The sequence below is a fragment of the Sciurus vulgaris genome (genome assembly GCF_902686455.1).
Source record: "Sciurus vulgaris genome assembly, chromosome: 3".
In the NCBI taxonomy this organism is placed as follows: Eukaryota; Metazoa; Chordata; class Mammalia; order Rodentia; family Sciuridae; genus Sciurus; species Sciurus vulgaris.
The window spans coordinates 54471769-54491318 of record NC_136463.1 but is presented as its reverse complement, the minus strand read 5'-3'; the positions used below and the strand labels follow the sequence as shown (position 1 = coordinate 54491318).

The 19550-nt window shown below is 45.9% G+C and overlaps 2 protein-coding genes across 2 annotated transcripts; both read left to right on the top strand.

Annotated features, from left to right (window-relative positions):
• Positions 1-44: 44 nt before the first annotated feature.
• KCTD11 (potassium channel tetramerization domain containing 11) lies at positions 45-3386 on the top strand. The gene has a single exon (XM_079131186.1). The coding sequence runs from the start codon at positions 1339-1341 to the stop codon at positions 2035-2037; it is 699 nt and encodes a 232-aa protein (XP_078987312.1). The 5' UTR covers positions 45-1338; the 3' UTR covers positions 2038-3386.
• Positions 3387-3609: 223 nt separating this feature from the next.
• TMEM95 (transmembrane protein 95) lies at positions 3610-4933 on the top strand (the record flags this gene model as incomplete). The annotated part of the gene is given in 6 exon segments (XM_079130358.1): positions 3610-3816; positions 4040-4096; positions 4295-4375; positions 4485-4505; positions 4649-4751; positions 4753-4933. Coding segments are annotated over 6 exon segments (609 nt in total). The 5' UTR covers positions 3610-3650.
• Between the last annotated feature and the right edge of the window lie 14617 nt (positions 4934-19550).

Below are 19550 nucleotides of genomic sequence, written 5' to 3'. Positions count from 1 at the left end.
TCGAGTCACGCAAGAGGTGACTCCTGGAGGAGTGCAGTGGCAGTTAGGGTTCCGGACGGCCGTGGGGGGCGGGGTTCTCGGGTTCAGGCGAACAGGTCAGAGTCGTCCTGTTGGAGTGAGGCCGCGGACTTGGGGTGGGGGCCGGCATTCCCTTAAGGGAGCTCGATTTGGCCGCCCCGGCCGCAAGGCATCCCCGGAATGCGGTGGCTCAGCACCCGCCCCCTTGGGAATTCCCCACGGGAGCCACTGGGAGGGAACTGGTCCCCTGAACTGGGATGGCCGGACTTCGGTTTTCTCAGACTGGTAGGACTGGAGACTCCAGCCTCTGCCAGGTTGCAGACGTGAGGCCGAGCACACCTGGAGAACTGCGGGGCTGTCGCGGTCACATCCGGAGCTACGCGCATGAGTCACCCCACCCCCGCTCGCGTCCGCCGGTCCAGCCCGTCCGCCCCGTCTCTCCGGTCCGCGACTTTCAGCTCCCACCTCCACTCTAGCCCCGCGAACCCCGCGGGGGCGGGGGGCGGGGCGCCAAGGGGCGGGGTTGTCTCTTAAAGAGCCCGAGGCCGCTGCCCTTAGGCCACTTCCTTGGGGGAGGAGAGGACCTTAGTGGTTGCGGCTATACCCCGGGAAGGCAGCAGCGCCCGAGTCCCGAGACTCTCGGCTGCTTCCATCAGAGCCCTCGGACACTCCCAGCTCAGACCGAGAGTGCATCGTTGCCCCCAAGTCGATACAGGGAGGCTCGTCATCGTCTCTCATCAGCTCCGCCTCCATCTACTGGGGCTGAAGCCTGGCTGGGCCTCAGACTGGTCTCCGGAGCCCTGCGTGGATTCGCCTTCTGCCACAGCGATCTGCCCAGAAACTCGGAAGCTGAGCCCTTCACAGCTGATCCTGTGCTCGTCACCGTCACCTGCTGGTTGGAAACCCACTGTCGGAAGACCACAGAAAGGAATTGCTGACCACCCAAGATCAGATACGTCTGCACCAAATGCTCTCTTCCCCTCTCTGGCTGCCTTCTGTTATTTTCATCTGTTCTCTCAACTTTTCTGTGTGCTGAAATTCCATAACCACCACCAAGGTAGCTAGAGTGAGCTACAAACCTTGCTGGCTTGTACTCCAACCTGTGCCTCCAACCCAGCGAGTCTGAACACCACCAGCCAAGTCTGCACATACCCAGGAAGTTTTGCCTTTCCTTCTCCTTCCCTGTCTCCTGTACTCCCCAAAATTTCCCCTCCTCCTGTGCCCGCTTCGCCCCCTTCTTTTGGGGGCCCCGTGACCCTGAATGTGGGGGGGACACTATATTCCACCACTTTGGAGACCCTGACCCGCTTCCCAGACTCCATGCTGGGGGCCATGTTCAGGGATGGCACCCCCATGCCTGCAAACCTCAACCACCAAGGAGGCGGCCACTACTTCATAGACCGGGATGGCAAGGCCTTCCGGCATATCCTCAATTTCCTGCGTCTGGGCCGACTGGATTTGCCTCGCGGGTATGGAGAGACAGCCCTTCTCAGGGCAGAGGCTGACTTCTACCAGATCCGGCCCCTTCTGGATGCCCTACGGGAACTGGAAGCCTCTCGTGGGACCCCTGCACCCACAGCTGCCCTGCTCCACGCAGATGTAGACGTCAGCCCCCGCCTGGTGCACTTCTCTGCTCGCCGGGGCCCACACCACTATGAGCTGAGCTCGGTCCAGGTGGACACCTTCCGAGCCAACCTCTTCTGCACCGACCCTGAGTGTCTGGGTGCCATGCGGGCTCGATTTGGTGTGGCCATTGGGGACAGAGTAGAGGGTGGGCCACATTTTCGTCTGGAGTGGGCGCCCCGCCCCACGGAACTCCCTGAGGTGGAGTATAGCAGACTGGGGTTGCAGCCGCTGTGGACTGGGGGGCCAGGAGAACGTAGGGAGGTGGTGGGCACGCCGACCTTCCTGGAGGAGGTGCTAAGGGTGGCTCTGGAACACGGTTTCCGCCTGGACTCCGTCTTCCCTGACCCTGAAGACCTGCTCAACTCCAGATCTCTGCGCTTTGTCCGGCATTGAGGATGCTGCCCTATTTGATGGTGGGGAGGAGAGGGAAAGGGGCAAGGAGCTAAGGGGATAAAAGTTCTCTGAAGCCTCTTTCTAGCTCTGGTGTGGGAGCTATGAGAGTCAGGTCCCAATGCACCTGACTGGAGCCCAGATGTGGGCTGGAATTCCCAAACTGAGCCCACCAAGTACTCACAGGTGGTCCTGAGGATGGGGACTGGTCCTTTTCCTGGGAGAGGGAGAAAAGGTTCCCTTGGCTTGTTTTTGCCTGAGGCTAGAGACTTACAGTGTCTCTTTGATTAAAGCTCAGTATTAAGGAGTCTGAAAAAGTGGGGAACACCTCCATGCCCAGGTTAGACCTAGCAGAACCCCTGAGGAACACTGAGGGACCCACACCACACTGAGGGACCCACACCATAATACTTTGGATTGTCCTAATGTAGTCCCCTGGACTGTGGCTTCCCCTTCTGGCACTGGGTAACTTGGCCTGGCCTGACCAATAAGAGATCAAAACGCTCTGGAACATGAAAAAGGAAATTCTTTGCTGTGTTCCAAGCCACCTATTGGGGGAGGCAGAAAGGTCACAACCCACCCTAGGTTGACATAAGGGAGCTAGGACAATCCCCATTAGCAAGGGGGCTGGAGTACTCCCTGGAATTCTAAGTGTTTTAAAGGATCCCATATTGTAGATAAAGCTGGCCATGGGGAAGAGGGTGGTATCTTTTTGTAATGGCCTTACTTCATTTGTATGTAAGTGCATATTAGCCAGTGTGTCTGACTAATGCATGAGTCCCTGGTACCCTGGTTCCTGTCAGTGTTGCTGACTGTGGTGTCTATGTGATGGCCCTTCTGTGGTCTCTGCATGTCCAGGCCTGTTTGGGGTTGCCCAGCAACTGTTCTGGCATAGGTTTATCCTTAGTATGTATGTGAGTAAATTGAGATTTAGTTAATCACAGGGTGTGTGTGTGTGTGTGTGTGTGTGTGTGTGCAGGCATTTATGTTTATGTACCCATATCACCACGTAGGCAGGAGAAGCCTGTTTGGGTTTGAGTCACAGGATCTTACTGGGAGAAGTAAAAGAAGTCACTGGACTTAGCTAAGCCTCTGGAACCTGTAGGGAACTCTTAGTTGCCGAGGTAACCGTGGGCCTGTTGCTAGGATATAGCCGAGGAAGGCCCAAGGCTGCCCTGGGCAGAGAGAAGAGATGAAGTGTTTGAAAGAGTGGGGGAGGATATGAAATGGGATGGGATTTCTGGGTCCCTGAGTAGATGGGATACACATGTACAACTTCTTCACTGGGGGAGTCACTCATAATTTATCACTGATGATTTACAAGAAGAAAAATAAAATAATGTTTGGAACCACAGACTTGTAAAGGCCACTGCCCCCCTTGTAACAGAAGTCCTTCTTTCTCTGATCATCTTCTGCTAGATATGTCTTCTTCTGGCTCTCAATTCCTCAGGTCCCAGCTTTACCCCAAGAAAGGATGGAGCAATGACATTGTTTTGGAACACTTTAGAACCTCCCACTGTTCTAGAAGACCCTAGAACCTCCCAGGTTCACAAAGCATCCTGAGGTCTTCCTAGCCTAGTTGGGACCAATTCCAACCCCATCCCTCAGTAGGCTTTATGTGGATACTGGCACTAGGTGGAGTTTTCTTGGCGGTTTCCCAGGCCTGTATATTTTGTCGCCTACCAGCTCATGACTTGCCAGGTCGCCTGGCTCAGCTCAACAGCCAGATGAAGGCCCAGTGGAAGGAATGGACTTCCCCAGATTTCTCAGCCTTTGCCTTAGGTAAGACCAGACTTTAAGGGACAGGACCACCAATAGTTCCTGTGCCCCAAGGGAGACAGCACGTGACTTCCCAGCTGGGCCCCTAAGCCACTGCCTCAGTCCCATCACCATCTCTGGACACACTGATCTCTCCTGGGAAAACTCCAGATCCCAGGAAAGTAGCCCAGAACCACATCCTGGGCTGGCTGGTGAGGGAATGGCTGGTCCTTACCTAACTCCACAGATGAGATGACCATGAACAAAGTCACAGAGAAGACTCACAGAGTCCTGAGGGTCATGGGTGAGGTCAAAGGGAAGATGAAACCTGGGGGCTTGGTAAAACACCAAGGAAGAGGAGGCCGGGAGGCTGGGAAGCACAGGGCAGATGGAGAAGGGAGGACTGACCAGGGAGGGGACTGTGTGTGTGCGTGTTGGAGCGGGGGTGTGAACAGGAACTCCTGAAACCCCAGGGCAATATAGCTACTTTCTACCTCCTCAGAGATCAAAGGGTCCATCTCCTCACTCCCTTCATATTGGCAATGGCTTCAAAAGACCAAGATCCCCCAGTACACCAGGGAAGGTATGGATGCTGGAAGGGCATGCATCAAGGGGTGCCTAGAATCTTGGATAATGGGGTATGTGGCTGAGCGGCTCATCCACTCCCATCCTCTTCTTGTCATTCATTTCAGCTCTCTGTGCCCCAGCCTGCCGTGAGTAGAAAAGGAAAGGGCTAGCAAGAATGAGAGGCCTACAGCTAGGGAGGAGAGCCAGGCAGCTGTGGAGGAAGTTGGGTAGCTGGAGGGGTGGAGGCCAGGGCTTCCCCTCCCAGCGGTTCTCCTTCTGTCTCCTGCAGGGGGCAGCACCATCCTATACAACTGCTCCACCTGCGAGGGCATGGAGACATCATGTTGGCCCCGAAAGCAGTGCCTCCCAGGTTTTACTCCCACTTGGGTCCCTGCCCGCCCATTTCCCTGAGCTGATAGGCTCCTCCAACATCCTCGAACTCCATAGACAGGATCATTCATGGCCTTCTGGATTCCCCGCAGGTAGTCATGATCTGTGGGAAGCCAGGATTCTGCTCTTCTCTGTCTCCGGGGCTGTCCTGCTTCTGGGTGCTCTGAGCCTCCTGGTGGAGTGAGTTGAGGGATCATGACTGGCAGTTACCTCTCCACCTTCTGTCCTGCCCAGTGTCTTCCACCGCCACCCTCCGTCCTTCCTCCCACCCCCCTCCCCTGACTCTTTCAAGCTTACCATCCTTTGTTTTCCCTCAGGTCCCACCATCTCCAAGCAAAAAGTGACTTGTGAAGATGCTTATAGCCTCCCCACCTCCAGCTCTAAGGAATGTGTACCCACAACATCCACATCCCTTCGCAGGGAACCAGCCACCCCTCAGTACCAGCACAAAAGTTTCATTGTTCCCAACCCTACAACCTAGACATCTCCATGATGAATCCTAACATCAGATGGCCTCCAGGAACCCAGGCACCCACAGCTGGAAAGTTCCTCCCCTCCAGCCTTCCACCAATCAGACAGGGCAGTGGACCATGCCAGGAAATTATCTACAGAAGGAAAGAATCCCCCCCACACACCACCACTCCCACACCCCCTCTGCCCATTCCGGGAAAGCCAGGGCTGTCTGCCCCCAAAGCTGCTCTGAGCGCTCCTATGACTGATTGGGAATCCGGGAATGAGGGTTCTGGAAAACTCCCTCCCTGTCTGTTGAGACCACATCAGTCAGCCCGCTGGCACGCTGTCCCCCCATTGTGTTAATGTTGAGCAGCCCTGGCCTCCTTGGAAGGGCTTCCTCCTGCTGGGCCCAACTAAACCTGTGGTACTATGCCCTCCACTTCTGCCTGGCATCTGTTTGCAAGGGGTAGGGCAAAGTGGGGGCCAAGAAACTCGGTGGAAAGTCTTTACTCAGATTTTATCCTGGTAGATATTTAGTAACCTCTGGATATTTTTTATTGTTTTGATTGAGGAGACCAGGGATGCTGCTAAATATCTTACAATGCACAACAATGGATTGTGCAGTGCAAATGTTAATAGTTCATGGCCAAGAAATCCTGGTGTTGGTCCTCTATCAGGAGTTTTTAGTTTAGCAGATGGAAGATGGAACATGAAAACAAAAAAGGCCTGTCACCAAACACAAGTCCCAATCCAAGCACTTAGGACTGAAATGGATTCCCACCCTCACTTGACCTAGTGGTTCTCAAATCAGGTACCTGGACGATTTCTGGTATTTTCAACCAGCTGCACTTCTGAGTCACCTGGGCAACTTTCACACTATTCATGCTTGGGCCCCACTTCCAGAGTCTGAATTAAGCGATCTCATATGGGACCTTGGTTAGTGTAACCTGTAGCCAGGGTTAGAACTGCTGCCCTGGGGTGCCCATAGAGGCCCTAGGGATGGAGAGAGAACCTCCTAACCCTTCCACAAGGGGACCTTCCTTTTTGCTTTACACAATCTAATCCAATTCCTTTGTTTTACAAATGAAAATATGAGCTCTAGAGATCATACAGCTTGTCCAAGATCTTACAACTTATTCATTTGATAAATAGTGAGTGCCCACCAGGTGCAGCTGCCTTGTACCCTCCCACACTGTCTGCTTTCCAGGCTCAACACTTTGAAGTTGTCCTTGTTTTCATACACAATATTCAGTATATCAGCTGTCCAGTTCTGCCTATTTGTGTGTGTGTGTGTGTGTGCGCACGCGTATGTGTGTGTTTTACTGATGATTTAATCCAGGCGTGCTCTACCACTGAGCTGCATCCTCAGCCCTTTTTATTTTTTATTTTGAGACAGGGTATCACTAAGTTGCGCAGGGTGACCTGAAACTTGTGGTCCGCCTGCCCCAGCTTCCCAGGTGGTTGTGATTACAGGCATGTGCCACTGTGCCTGGCTTCAGTCCTGTTCATCCTTTTTTTGTAGGGAAGGTAGCTACTGAGGATTCAGGGTAGGGTCTCATTTAGTTGCTAAGGGTTTCGCTAAGTTGCTTGGGCTTGTGATCCTCTTGAACTTGAGATCCTCTTGCTTTAGTCTCCTGAGTCCATGGGATTATAGGCATGTGCCACCATGCCCAACGGTCCTGCCCATTTTTGAAGAACCTCTGTCCTATCTGTCCTCTTCAGTCCATGGTCTCCAGCTCCTCCTGAACCCTCTCACAATGAACCCCAATCTCCTAGATGCAGCATCTGACTCTTAGTGCTCCCCTCAAATCCATGTCAATTTCAGGGGCCATACTGGTCCTCCTAAAACTCCATACTACTCACAACCTCCTGTCTAGCATTACATAACAGTTAAGAACCTGGGTTTTGGCCAGGCACAGTGATGCATGCCTGTAATCCCAGCAGCTCAGGAGGCTGAGGCAGGAGGATCTGGATGGACTTCAAAGCCAGTCTCAGTAACTTAGGGAGACCCTAAACAACCTAGTGAGACCATGTCTCAAAATAAAAAGTAAAAAGGACTGGGGATGTGGCTCAGTGGTTATGGGCCCTGGGTTCAATCCCCAGTGCCAAAAAAAAAAAAAGAAAAGAAAAGAAAAAAAAACTTGAGTTTTGGAGTTGGGCTGCCTGATTTCAAGTCATGACTCTCTAACTGCACTTTGGGCATGTTATTTAACCTCTCTGTCCTTTTCAAAATTAACTTTATTTATTTAGTAGTACCAGAAATTGAAATCAGGGCCTTACAAGATAAGCACTCTACCATTGAGCTACATCATCGGCCCCTGTAATGAGTATGAGAGAGAGAGAGAGAGAGAGAGAGAGAGAGAGTGTGTGTGTGTGTGTGTGTGTGTGTGTGTGTGTGTGTGTGTGTGATTCTGGGGTCACAAACCAGGGCTTTGCACATGCTAGGCAAGCGTCCCACCACTGAGCACACCTCCCTACAAGGCTCCCCCTTTTTTTCCTGGGGATTGAACCCAGCGGGGTTTTACCATTGAGCTACATCCCCAAGATCTTTTAATTTTTTATGTTGAGACAGGGTCCTCTCTAAATTTCTGAGACTGGCCTCAAGTTTGTGATTCTCCTGCCTCAGCCTCTGGAGTTGCTAGAATTAGACATGAGCCACGATGTCCAACCACTCCACATCTTTTAAATGCAGACCATGTACTTCTTGGATTCCATGGCCTTATGTTTTTCTTTTTACATTTTAATATCTCTGAAATCAGAATGCATCTTAAACTGAATTCATGCCATGACTTAAATGATAGGTATTTTTTTCTTAGCAATACATAAAAAAGGTATTATTATAGCTGATAATATCTTATATTCAATGAAATGCAGTAGTATGTATAGGGTTGTCATGAAATTTACATAAGATTTTTGGGACTGGGCTTGATATATTATGGACACTCATTAAGCGTTAACCACTCTGATTGCTTAAAGGTACTCCCTACTTCTTTCTTGCCCACACGATATAGACTCGGCTTCTATTTACCATGGTGTCAAAGCTTTCCATCCGCAGCTCCCACTTGTCTTATCTGCTCTTCAGGTCAGAGCTATACAAACACAGATCTAACGGGAATCTCCACTCCCATTTCCCCCCACCCCCGTATCTCAGACTCCACATGTCCAAACACTCTTTCCTCCCTGACACTACTGCTCACTTGTGATTGCTCTCAAGTTTAACGTCAGTGCCAACTGTATTGTGCAGATCCTCTTCCTCCTTCTTCCTCGCATGCCCACAAACCCGCTTCTTATCAGCAATCAAGTGATCTACCTTTGTAGTAATACTTTGTGGACTCTGGCTCCCCATGTCCCTGGGATTTTACCTATCAGCACTACCCACCCATCCTACCCCTGAAGCCATACTGAATCACTTGTATTTGCACAAATATTTTGTTTCCCTTTGTCTTTGCCCAGGCTTGTCCCTCCACCTGGGTTACCTTTCTGATAGGGCTCAGACATCACTTCTGCAAAACTGTCTTGGGTCCTGGGACAGAGTAGCGGGTCCCTTCTCAGGGCATCTCAGCTGTGGCATGTGTTACATCAAGGTGATGATGTTTCTTTACTTTCTTCCCTTTAGTCCATGCACTGCCCTATGAAACCACTGCCAAGGGGTTTGCGATCTTTGTTTCCACGGTGCCTGGCACATGGTGGAAACCAAGACATCCCTGACAGCTCCAGACCCTTCTCTTACTCTTGTGATGTACATTCATTTTCTCTCTCTCTCTCTCTTTTAGCAGTGATGGGGATCAAACCCAGGGCCTCATTCATGCTAGGCAAGCACTCTACCACTGAGCTATAATCCCCAGCTTGATACACTTTCTCTACTAAGCCCTTGTGAGTAGGTAGCATTGGAGGCTGGTAGTGTTTGTGTTTCTTTTCTACTTTTATTTTTATGTATGTATGTATGTATTTATTTATTTTGTAGTACTGAAGATTGAACCCAGGGCCTCCTGCATGATAGTCAAGTGCCTCTACCACTGAGCTACCTATCCATCCTTTTATTTATTTATTTAAAATATTTTTTAGATGTTGATAGACCTTTATTTTATTCATTTATTTATATGTGGTGCTGAGAATCGAACCTGGTGCCTCACACATGCTAGTGCTCTACCACTGAGCCACAACCCCAGCCCCTATTTATTTATTTTTTGAGATGAGGTCTAAGTTGCTAAGGCTGGCCTTGAATTTACCAACCCTGGCCTCAAACTTGTAATTCTCCTGCTTCTGTCTTCCAAGCAACTGGAATTACAGGCATAGACCACCACATCTGGCACTATTTGTGTGTATGTGTGTTGGGGGTGTGGTGCCAGGAATCAAACTTAGAGTCTCAGGCATGCTAGACAAGATTTCTACCTCTGAGTTACACCCCCAGTTCTTGTGTTTCTTTTTTGTGCACGTACAGCCAACCCAGTACAGTATGGCCTGCCAGGGCAGGGCTGGGTTTTCTTAATCCTTCATCAAACAAAGGAGACCATTGTGAGTCTGGCAGTTTTTTTAAAGGGCTCCCAAATTCTTTGACATGCCTGCCATGGAGAGGGGGTCTATGCATTCTTCCCTTAAATCTGGGCTCTGTTATAGGCTGGCCAATAGAACATTGCAGAAGTAACACTGTGTCACTCTCTGGACCCAGGCCTTAAGGAACTGGCACCTTCTATTTTCTACCTTTTGAGATGCCCACTCTAAAACCCAATCACCGTTTACAAGGAAGCCCAACTTTAGGAAGAGTCTACATGGTGCTTCAGCCAAAGACCAGCATCCACAGCCAGACACGTGAATGATGGTATAGCCCCCAGATGTCACATTATTCCTAGACTTCCGGTTTTCCAAGTACGTCTTCAGACATAATTGAACAAAAACAAAGCATCCCCGTGTGTTCTGTTAGGATTCCTGACCCATATCTGGGTATAGTACCAGCAACTCAGGAGTCGGAGGCAGGAGAATTACAAATTTGAGGCCAGCCTCAGCAACTTAGCAAGACCCTGTTTCAAAATAAAAAATAAAAAAGTACTGTGGATATAGATCAGTGGTAAAGTGCCTCTGGGTTCAATACCCAGTACCAAAACAAAAAGAATTCCTGATTCACCAACTTCAGGGACATAATAAAATGGTTGTTTTATGTCACTGGGTTTTATTATTCCTTACCAATAGATAACTGGAACAGTGGGGTAGAAAAATAAACCTAGTACTTGGCATTAAATGTCCTGGATTCATTACATGGCAGCCCTGTCACTTCCTAGATGTGTGTACCAGGAACATTATTTACCAACCAGAGTTTCAATCCTCCTACCTATAAAGTGGAGTTATTGGTGGCTTGCTTGTATGGTTATAGTGTAAAACACTATCCAAAGCATTTCCATGTGTATTCATAGCTGTGTAACAAGTTACTCAAAAACTCAGTGGCCTAAAACAAAAATCATTCTTTCACAATTTCTGTGAAACAGAATCAAGAGCTTCAGGCACCAAAGTTACATAGGAGGAAAACATTCTAGTATTTTACAGGACAGTAAGATAGCTATAGTTCACAAATTATTATATATTTTATAAAGAATGAGTAAAGAGCTGGGTGTGGTAGTGCATACCTATAATCCCAGAGACTTGGGAAGCTGAGGCAGGAGGATTACAAGTTCAAGGTCAGCCTTAGCAATTTAGCAAGACCCTCAGCAACTTAGTGAGACTGTCTCAAAATAAAAAATAGAAAGGTGGAGGCTAGATTTGACTATGGCATGCTATGTGCATGTGTTGAAATATTACACTAAACCCCATTATTATGTACAATTTATGCATGTTAATAAAATATTTAAAGAATAAATAAAGGACTGGGGATGTAGCTCAGTGGTAAAGTGTCCTGGGTTCAATCCTCAGTACCCGCCTCCCTCAAAAAAAGACAAATGTATAAGAGGATAAAAATACTAATAATCCTGACTTGATCATTACCCATTGTATATATATTTCAAATTGTCACACTGTATCCCATAAATATGTACAATTGTATGTCATTAAAAGAAAGAAATTTGGGAGCAGCTAAACTTGGTGGCTCTGGCTCAGAGTCTCCAGCTAGGTTATAGTCAGGACTGCAGAAATCTAAGATATGACTGAGGCTGTAGGATCAGCTTCCAAGATGGCAGTTGCATGCCTGGCTAGTTGGTGCTGGCGAGTTGGTGTTGACTGTCAGCAGGAGGACTCAGTTCTTTGACATGTGGATCTCTCCAAAGGAACACTGACGTGTCCTTATAACATGGGACTGGCTTCTTTCTCCCAGGGGGAGTGATCCAAGAGAGCAAGGCAGAAGCCACACTGCCTTTTATGGTGGAGCTCAGAAGTTATACACCATCCTCTTTGCCATATCCCATTGATTACATGGATGAGCTCTATTGGTTGTGGGAAGGGACCATACAACAAGATGAAGACCAAAAATGAGCTTTTTTATTTTCTTTTTTTAGTGCTGATGATTGAACCCAGGGGCAATCTATAACTGAGCTACATCCCTAGCCCTTTCAAATTTTTGAGACAGGGCCTTGCTAAGTTGCTAAGCCTGTCCTTGAATTTGCAAATCTCCTGCTTCAGCCTCCCAAAATCACTGAGATTACAGGCTTGCACCACTACACCCAGCTCCAGGAGGGAACTTTTGTTAAAAGCCCTTTGGGAGGCTGGCTACTCCACATACAGACATAATTCTTCAATAATCCCATCAGGTAGATACTTGTAGTAGACTCATCTTGAAGAAGAAGAAACAGAGGTACAGTGATACGAAGGAACTTGCTTAGACTCATAGTCTGGTAAGTGGTAAATCTGGAATTCAAACTCAGGCCATCAGAGTCCAGAGCTGAGGTCTAAGCTACTGTCTGATCCATTGGAGACTGAGAGAACACTATGGCCTGAAAGAATACTTCCACTTTGAGAAGAAGAATAAAGAGTACATACAAGGTGGTGGGCAATGACTCTAAAAATAAACCGGGGAGAGAAGGGACCTCAGGGTCCTGGAGGGTGATGGTACAAAGACCTGAAGAGCCAACATGTGGGACCAGGTAATACTAAACTGGGAGATGGGCAGGGATGGGCTCCCTAGGAGAATGCCTATAGGTGAAGATTGGAAATTCCCCTCTCCACTATTTCCAGCAAAGGAGCTCTTGATTTCAAATCTTCTCTTCAAAGGAACCAGGTGACTCTCCATCTGATCCATACCACTGAATGAATACTTTTCTCAGGAGCCAGGCACTGGTCTGGGCATGGCAGACATTGTAATGCACAGGCAAGATGAATCCCTTGTTTACCCAGAACTATCAGGGGAGACAGACAAGTTACTGGCAAATTCTACCAGTGATGATGCAGTGATGGGAAAGTGTAGAGGGTCTTGGAGTGCAGAGGAAGACATGTGACCAGTTAAGAATAGTCTTTTTACACATGGCAAGGTCAGGCAAGAGTAGACCACATTGGGGAAAACTTCCAAGCAGAGGGAACAGCTGTGCAGAGGCTCGGAGGAGAGCAAGCCATGACTCTGACACTGAGGTGCTTTCCCCTATTGCGAGGCTAGACTGACGTGGATGCGGTGGAAGGAAGAGGGCCCAGGGATCCAGGATCAGAGCAGGGAAGAAGAAGCTAATGAAGCTCTAATGTGGTTTCTGATAGGCGCAGAGAAAGGCTTCTGGATGGATCTCAACTCAAGCTGTGCTCCGCCCCCAACCCTCCCCAAGCCAAAGTGTGTGTGTGGTGGGAGCAGTCAGGTGCCTTCTGTTTATCTTCCTGACTTTCTGGCCTGTGGAGGAAGACTTGGCTCTGCTGGGGTGAATGTGTTCATTCTTCTCCAATGCCCCTGCAGGGCAGGGCAGGGGTTGGGGAAAGGCACATGGAGGGGTTGGTGCCCAACGTGGGCTTCCAGGTATAAGTATTAACAGAAGGCCCATCCCAGCCTGGAGGAGGAGCTCCCTAAGAGTGATTCGGATGGTCAGGTGGTACGCTCCCACATCCCACTCTTCTCTGTGGGCAAATGGGAGAATGGAAGAAGTTAAAAAACTCTACCTGCACAAGAAAGAAAGAAATAGGGAAAGAGAAAGAACTGAAAAGTTTCTAATTCCCTGGATTTTTTTGGAGGGAGGGATTGAATCCAGGGGTGCTCTACCACTGAACTACATTCCCAGCCCTTTTTATTTTATTTTGAGACTGATTCTCTCTAAGTTGCTCAGTCTGGCCTTGAACTTGTGATTATCCTGCCTCAGCCTTCCTAATAGCTGGAATTACAGGGGTGCGCCACCATGTCCAGCTCCCAGGATTTTTTTTCGAAGCCAAAGACAGAGTGAGGTTGAACCTCTGCCTCTTCTTTCCTGCAGAGGCAAGATACGAGTACAGAGGACCTAGGCCATAAGTCCAAGCTACAGTGTCCCCCAAACCTCAGCCTCTTCTCCATCTGTGATGTTGTGATATAATAAGAAATGTATATTTGTCTCTGTCCCAGTTCTTGCTACAGAGCTCCTAAAACCCTCAGAATTTCCTGAGCGATAGTGGCGCCATGAATGTCTGTTGTTATTTGTAATAAGCCCCTTTAACCAAACCTGAATTTATGCTAGTGAGGAGAGACTGAAGAGGAGTCTGTTGGAAATTTCAGCCTCACGCCTCAACCCCTGGAAAGATTGAATTTGCAAATGGCTGGGGATTTAATCAATCATTCTTATCCAGTAGAACCTCCATATGAATCCTACACAGTGGAGTTTAGAGATCTTTGGGGGTGGTGGTGAACACATGGGAGGATGTTGGGCCCAGAGAAGGTATGAAAGTTCCTTCCTCCCCAACATCTCATCCTATCATGTTTTCCATTTGGCTATTCACTGCTCTTTGTAATATCATTTGTTTGTTTTGTATATTTCGAAAACTTTTTTTTTTTTTCATTGAGATAGGGTTCACTAAGTCACCCAGGCTTGTCTTGAACTTGTGGGCTCAAATAATCCTCTTGTCTCAGCCTGATGAGTGGCTGGGACTACAGACATGCACCACCATGCCTAGCTTGTAACATCTCTTACTTGAGCCATTGTAGTAGATAATCAAATCTGAGGTGGGGGTTGTGAGAACCCCTGGTTTATAACTGGGCAATAAGAAGTACAGGAAGTTCAGACTTTCAACTGGTATCTGAATTGGGGGCAGTTTGTAGGACTGGGTCCTCAACTAGGTAAGTCAATACTAACTCTGGTAGTTAGTGCTGAAATTGAATTAAATTATAAGACACCCAATTGGTATGTGCAAAGAACTGGAAAATTGCTTGGCACAGGGGGAAATCACACCCATTCTTTTGGTGACAGCAGTGGTGTGTAGAGGTAAGAGTACAGAAGGACTCTCTCTCTCTCTCTCTCTTTTTTTTTTCTTTCTTTCAGCTTTTAGCTTTCCATAAATAAGGCAGGGTCAGCTCTGTCTCCTAAACCAATAGGAAGAGCCTTTTCATCTCTTCACTCTGTTCCCAGTTTCTTCTCACATCTTTTCCCAGCTGATCTTAGGTTGAATCTGCCACACAACTATTAAGACCCCTCCTCAGAGACCCAAGGCAGGTCCCAGCTCCTTTCCACATTCTGCAAGTCTGCTGGAAAAAAGGCCTCCATGGTAGGGATCTGTCCTGTCTGCTTGTTCCCCAGGACCCCCAGAGAAGAAGCTCTGTAAACTTTCACTAGGAGGATGAAATGATGCCTAGTCCGGTTTCTCCCTCTTGGGCTGCGTCTGCCTTCATGTGTCCCCACATGCCCTACCTTCATGTATTCATTCAACTCCCAGAACACTTCTAATGCCTCCAGATCTGTGAGGATGTTGGCTTCACAGAAAACTCAGATTTCACAGTCTTTTCTGAAGAAGGTCATGGAACCACTGTGTTTGCCACCAAGAACATGGACATTGTGTTCCCATCCCTTTAGCTTGGAATGCCTTACCAACACCCAACTTGCCAGGACTCAGCTCAGATGCTAACTCTTTCATGATCTTCCTTCATACCTTCATACAGTCCAGTAAGAATGGTAACTCATTTCTTTGCATTCCTATGGTCCTCTCAATTCTTTTTTTATGGGACCTACTGTATTCATTCATTCATTCATTCTGCATGTTGAGAACCTCTACTTCTGGCAATAATGATATTATATATCAATTTGTGAGCCCACTGCAAGGTGTGGAAGCTGAACTGAGACTCCTGCATTAAAGCTGTCACACGATTGTTGCAATCTCTGGTTCCTGGCAGAAGCAGGTAAAATTTTTCTCTGGAGAAAAACGTCAAATTTAGGCCATTGGGATTCCTACAGATTAAGATCAATAGTATATGATTTCATATTCATGAGTCACTACACACTAGTAAACAATTCACCATTAGTGAGAGTCAGAAGAAATAACAACCATAGGGTTAGATCTGTAAGGATATAAAAACTGGAATCTAAAAAAATAAAACTATGTATGAAATATTTAGGGAAAATTTGGAGTAAAAAATGACAAAGTAATAGAAAACTATTACAACTCACCACAGAGATTTAAGAAAAGAACCCAAAACATCTTTGGTTAGAAAAATATAATATGAGCCCTGTGCAGTGGTGCATGCCGGTAATCCCAGCAGGTGGGGAGGCTGAGGCAGGAGGATTTCGAGTTCAAAGCCAGCCTCAGCAAAGGCAAGGTGCTAAGCAACTCAGTGAGACCCTGTTTCTAAATAAAATACAAAATAGGGCTGGGGATGTGACTCAGTGTTCAAGTGCCCCTGAGTTCAATCCCTGATTAAAAAAAAAATTATATATATATATATATATATATATATATATATATATATATACATGTGTATATACACACATATGTATATAATATGAAGTTAAAAACTCTTAAGACACAAAAAGTGTGCAATATAAAATAAAAAAAATCAGTAAATTAGACTCCACTCCTCCACTCAAATGTAAAACTTTTTTAAAATTTCAATGACAATATTAAAAAAAAAATAAATGGGTGACTAGCTGGGCATGGGGGTGCACATCTGTAATCCTAGCAACTCATGAGGCTGAGGCAGGAAAATCTCAAATATCAAAGCCAGCTTGGGCAATTTACTAACACCCTGTCTCAAAATGAAAAATAAAAAAAGAGCTGTGGATGTAGCTCAGTGAAGAACATCCCTGGGTTCAATCCCTAGTCCCACCTGCTCCACCCCACATATACAAAAAAAAAAGAATAAAGGAAAGTCCGAAAACAGCAGGAAAAAAGTATTTTCAAGATACATATCCAATAAAGGACTTATAGCTAGGATATAGAAATAACTTATAATTCAAGAGTAAGAAAAAGAAGTGACTCTGGAGACCGAGGCAGGAGGATTATAAGTTTAAGGTCAGCCTCAGCAACTTAGTGAGACCCTGTTTAAAAAAATATGTGTGGGGGGCAGGTAAAGAACCTTGTGTTCGGGCTGGGGCTGTGGCTCAGTGGTAAAGCACTTGACTAGCACGCATGAGTCACTGGGTTTAATCCCCAGCACCACATTAAAAAAAAAAAAAAAAAAAAAAACTAAATAAACAAAATAAAGGTATTGTGTCCATCTACAACTAAAAATTTTTTTAAAAAGAACCTTATGTTCTATCCCTAATACTGATTAAAAAAGGGAGGGCAAAAGAATAGAACAGACACTCCACCCAAAATAAAGATATATGGATGACAAATAAACACATGAAAAGATACTCAATATCATTAATCATTAGGCAAATACAAATTAAATCTACAGTGAGATATCACTACACATGCACTAGAATAGCTAAAATTTTAAAATGTTGATGCTAAAATTTAAAAATCTTGATGAAGATGTACAGTAACTTGGGCTGGGGATGTAGCTCATTGGTAGAGTACTTGTCTAGCATGTACAGGGTCCTAGGTTCAATCACTAGTAAAAAACAAAACAAAACAAAAAAAACAAAAAAACCCCACAAAGGTGTAGAGTAACTGTCCACTGTTAAGATTTTGAAATAGTACAACCACTTTGGAAAACAATTTGTCAGTTTCTAAAAAATATGAAACATCTACTATATTATCCAGGCATTCAACTTTAGGTGTTTACCCAAGATTGTGACAATATATGTACACACAGAGTCTTGAACATGAGTGCTCATAGCAGCTTTATTTGTAATAGCCAAAAACTGGAAATGACTCAGGCAAATAGATAAATAAAACTACTGAGCACTAAAAAGGAATGAACACTGATGATATATACATAGGAGAACTACCCCATTCACAATAGCCTCAGGAAAAAAAAATACTTGGGACTCAATCTAACAAAATAGGTGAAAGATCTGTACAATGAGAATGAGTTTGAAGAAAACCTTAGAAAATGGAAAGATCTCCCATGTTCTTAGATAGGCAGAATTAATATTGTCAAAATGGCCGTACTACCAAAAGTGCTATACAAATTCAATGCAATTCCAATTAAAATCCCAATGCCATACCTCATAGAAACAGAGCAAGAAATCATGAAATTCGTTTGGAAGAATAAGAGACCTAGAATAGCTAAAGCAATCCTTAGCAGGAAGAGTGAAGCAGGGGGTATCACAATACCAGAATTCCAAGTATACTACAGAGCAATAGTAACAAAAAATGGCATGGTACTGGCACCAAAATAGACAGGTAGATCAATGGTACAGAATAGAGGACACAAAGACAAACCCATATAAATACAGTTTTCTCATACTAGACAAAGATGCAAAGAACATACAATGGAGAAAAGATAGCCTCTTCAACACTTGGTGCTGGCAAAACTGGAAATCCATATGCAGCAAAATAAAACTAAACCCCTATCTCTCACCCTGCACAAAACCCAACTCAAAATGGATCAAGGACCTTGGAATCAGACCAGAGACCCTGCACCTTATAGAAGAGAAAGTAGGTCCAAATCTTCATCATGCCGGCTTAGGACCAGACTTCCTTAACATGACTCCCAAAAGCACAAGAAATAAAAACAGGAATCAATAATTGGGATAGATTCAAACTAAAAAGCTTTTTCTCAGCAAAGGAAATTATTAGCAATGTGAAGAGAGAACCTACAGAGTGGGAGAAAATCTTTGCCACACGTACTTCAGATAGAGCACTAATCTCCAGAATCTATAAAGAACTTAAAGAATACCAAGAATACAAATAACCCAATCAGCAAACGGGCTCAGGAAATGAGCAGACATTTCACAGAAGAAGTTGTACAAGCTATCAACAGATATATGAAAAAATGTTCAACACCTCTAGTAATAAGAGAAATGCAAATCAAAACTACCCTAAGATTCCATCTCACCCCAATTAGAATGGTAATTATCAAGAATACAAGCAACAATAGGTGTTGGCGAGGATGTGGGGAAAAAGATACACTCATACCTTGCTGGTGGGGTTGCAAATTAGTGCAGCCACTCTGGAAAGGAGTGTGAAGATTCCTTCAAAAACTTGGAATGGAACCACCATTTGACCCAGCTATCCTACTCCTTGATCTATACCAAAAGGACTTAAAATCAGCATACTACAGAGATACAGCCACATCAGTGTTCATAGCTGCTCAATTCACAATAGCTAGATTGTGGAACCAACCTAGATGCCCTTCAATTGATGAATGGATAAGAAACTGTGGTGTATATATATAATGGAATATTACTCAGCCATAAAGAAGAATACAATTATGGCATTTGCAGGCAAATGGATGAAGCTGGAGAATATCATGCTAAGTGAGATAATCCAGTTCCAAAAAAACCAAAGTCCAAATGATCTCTCTGATAAGCAGATGATGATACATAATGAAGGGTGAGAGGGAGGCAAGAATGGAGGAAGGATGGATTGTATAGAGGAAAAAGAGGGGTGGGAGGGGTGGGGGGAAGGGAAAAATAACAGAATGAGACAAACATCATTACCCTATGTACATGTACGATTACACAAATGGTACAACTCTACTTCATGTACAACCAGAGAAACAAGTTATACCCCATTTGTTTACAATGAATCAAAATAAATAAATTATAAAAAAAATAAAAAGTGTGTGGCGGTGGCACTGAGGACACAACTCTGTGTTAAGGCACTCCTGAGTTCAACCCCCAGTACCCTTCCCCCCACCAAAAAAAAAAAAAAAAAAATCAACAAAGATAAATAAGACAGCCCAGCCTCCATCCTGCATAACTCATAATACATTAGTATTGACAAATGTAGAAGGAACAATTACAGTGTGCTCAGCTGGTCTGGTTGGAGGGCAAACGAAATGGCAAGAAAACAAAACCAAAGTCCGAATACACACATAACAGCATTATGAAGATTTTCCCATTGATACTATAACATCCCATGTGCTTGCCAATATGAGAAGGGCTTTT